The 2,438-nt window shown below is 60.4% G+C and overlaps 1 protein-coding gene across 1 annotated transcript in view; it reads left to right on the top strand.

Annotated features, from left to right (window-relative positions):
- Nucleotides 1-2,438, top strand: part of BAIAP2L2 (BAR/IMD domain containing adaptor protein 2 like 2) — a 35,731-nt gene that overhangs the window by 15,304 nt on the left and 17,989 nt on the right. Inside the window, exons 6-7 of the mRNA XM_027774512.1 lie at nt 1,907-1,978; nt 2,169-2,285. Of these exons, the coding sequence (XP_027630313.1) occupies nt 1,907-1,978; nt 2,169-2,285 (189 nt within the window). The remainder of the gene's footprint in view (nt 1-1,906; nt 1,979-2,168; nt 2,286-2,438) is intronic.

Here is a 2,438-nt window from a genome sequence, read left to right as displayed (position 1 = left end):
GGCCCCGGTGGGTGGGCCCCACGGCCCTCACGGCCACCCTCAGCTCTGCTCCTGGCCCTGTGGCTCCCTGTCCTCCTCCAAGCTCCCCAGGCCCCTCCCGCAGCCCCAGCCTCGCCCCCCTTTTCCTACTTCCCCAGGAAAGCTGGGACTGTCACCCTACTACGCCTGAACTGGCAGCACAGTGCGAGCGCCGTAGCCCTCCATCCTGCAGCCTCCTCGGCCAGTATCGAGGCCCCTCAGTCCAAGCTCCCTTGTGAACCAGTGGTTACCAAGGTTTCAGAATTGTGAGAGCACACTTCAACATTCGAAATCTAGTCCTACAGGCCAGCCAGAGGCCTGGTGCTTAAGATGGCTGGATCCCACATGGAGGGTTGCTCGGCTCAAGTCTCAGACCCAGCGGCTTTAAGAACATCTTGGGCAGGGCTGGCAGGTGGCACGGTGGTTAAGGATGCCAGACTCCCACATGACCGACCACAGTTCAAGTCCTGGACCTGGTGGCTTGCTTTCTTACTTTCTCTCTCTCTCTCTCTCTGTCTCTCTCCAGTGAACACATGCACACTCTGGCAAATTAAAAAAAGAGAGCACTGTGCTGACATCCTGGTCACCTGATGCTGGGGGATGGCCGGCATTTCTTCCTGTCCCAGGGCTGAGCTCCCGCAGTGCAGCCGGCCCCTGGATAGGAGGAAGGAGCCACCAGGGGAGGGCATGAGGACAGAAAGGCTGAGCCGGGGCCCAGGGCCTCCAGAGAGGGTGTGTCACAGAGACAGAGAAGCCTCTTTGCTGGATTGCAGCCTGAACCCAAGGGCAAACCGCGCAGCTGGGAGGATTTAGGTCCCACTCCCCACCCGTGCCGAGTGACTCAGGGACAGCCCATGGAGACACAGGGAATGCACCAGGTGACCTCCTAGGCCCACAGACGCAAAGCTCAGCAGGTCCTTAGCATCTGGCCATGCCTTTCCTGTCACAGATGGACAAGCTGAGACCCAGAGAGGGGCAGCAACTTGTCCAAAGCCACAAAGCAAATGGGAAGCAGAACCAGGATGCAGCTCTTCTGAGCCCAGCAGCCTCCCTGTCCTCCCTGTGGTCAGACGCCTGTTCCTCACTTCTCACCTGCCACCATCTAAGGCTTCAACTATTCCGAGAGCTTTTCCTAGGCCCTGCCCTGCCCTGCCCATGAGGCTGAGGACCCAGAGCGGGGTCCGACTGGCTTCATGCTCACAGGAGCGCCAAGGAGCTGTAAGCAGGCCCCAGCAAGAGATCCTCATGTGGCTGAGGAAATTAACCAGCAGCAAATGGACGCGGGCACATCCCAGAATCGAAAGGGGGCAGGGCCCAGCCACGGCAGTGTGCACTGCTCAGACACCGTGCTCCACCGGCTGGGACCACACGGCAGGGCCAGGTTCTATTCTCAGTCCAACCTGAAGGCCAAGTACTGTAGCGTGGGCCTGTAATCTCAGCAACTCAGGAGGCAGAGGCAAGAGGATCATGACAGCAATCATGCCTGATTGAGAATCAGGCAACAGCTTCTCCCTGGGGAAGTCAGGAAAGCCAGGAAGGCTTCCCAGCAGAGAGGGCAATACTCTAGCATGTGAAGATTGGAAGGAAATCCCAGACAGGGGGAATGACACTCAAAGCACTAGGAGCGAGGCTGAAAATAAGGACCAGAGACTTGGACACACTTCTCAAGGGTGGGGGTCCCAGGTGCTGCCCTGTGTGACTTGCGTGGTTGACCACCTAAGCCTCCCTCCAGCCAGGTGTTCTTACTGGCCCCGTTTCCTGGTGAGTGGGCGGTGCCAGGTGTGTTAGGAGTGTAGTGGCCGGTGTGTCGTGGTAGAAAATGCAAGGGGATGCTGGGGCTGGGAACACCAGGGCCGCCCTGATCGCCCCCACCCTGCACTCCACACAGGTGCAGACGTTCCATGGAGACCTGCTGCAGCACATGGAGAAGAACACCAAGCTGGACATGCAGTTCATTAAAGTGAGTCTGGGCTCCCCGCCTCCACCCCTCCCCATTTGACAGGTAGGCACACTGAGGCCAGCCTGAGCATTAACGGGCCCCAGGATATAGACGTCCCCAGATGAGCTCCGGTCCAGTGCTCTGCCGCCTGAGACGGGTTGTGAACTCTGTGACACTGGGGGTGAGGTCCCTTGTCTCCCCACCTTCCCAGGACAGCCGCCAGCACTATGAGATCGAGTACCGCCACCGAGCTGCCAACCTGGAGAAGTGCATGTCGGAGCTGTGGCGCATGGAGCGCAAGAGGGACAAGGACGCACGGGCGATGAAGGTGCGTGGGCTGGGGGTGGGCGGGCAGGCCTGGGGCAAGGCCGAGCTCTGGGGAACCCCGGAGGCCCCCCTGAGCGCCCCTACAGTACCAGCCCCACTGTGGTAAGCTCAGCTGGTGAGGCCAGCCGGCCCTGGGGTGGGGGGGGGGGGGCCC

This window comes from Tupaia chinensis, unplaced genomic scaffold (genome assembly GCF_000334495.1).
Source record: "Tupaia chinensis unplaced genomic scaffold, TupChi_1.0 Scaffold000450_1, whole genome shotgun sequence".
NCBI classification, from domain to species: Eukaryota; Metazoa; Chordata; class Mammalia; order Scandentia; family Tupaiidae; genus Tupaia; species Tupaia belangeri.
This window is presented reverse-complemented; position numbering and strand designations above follow the sequence as displayed.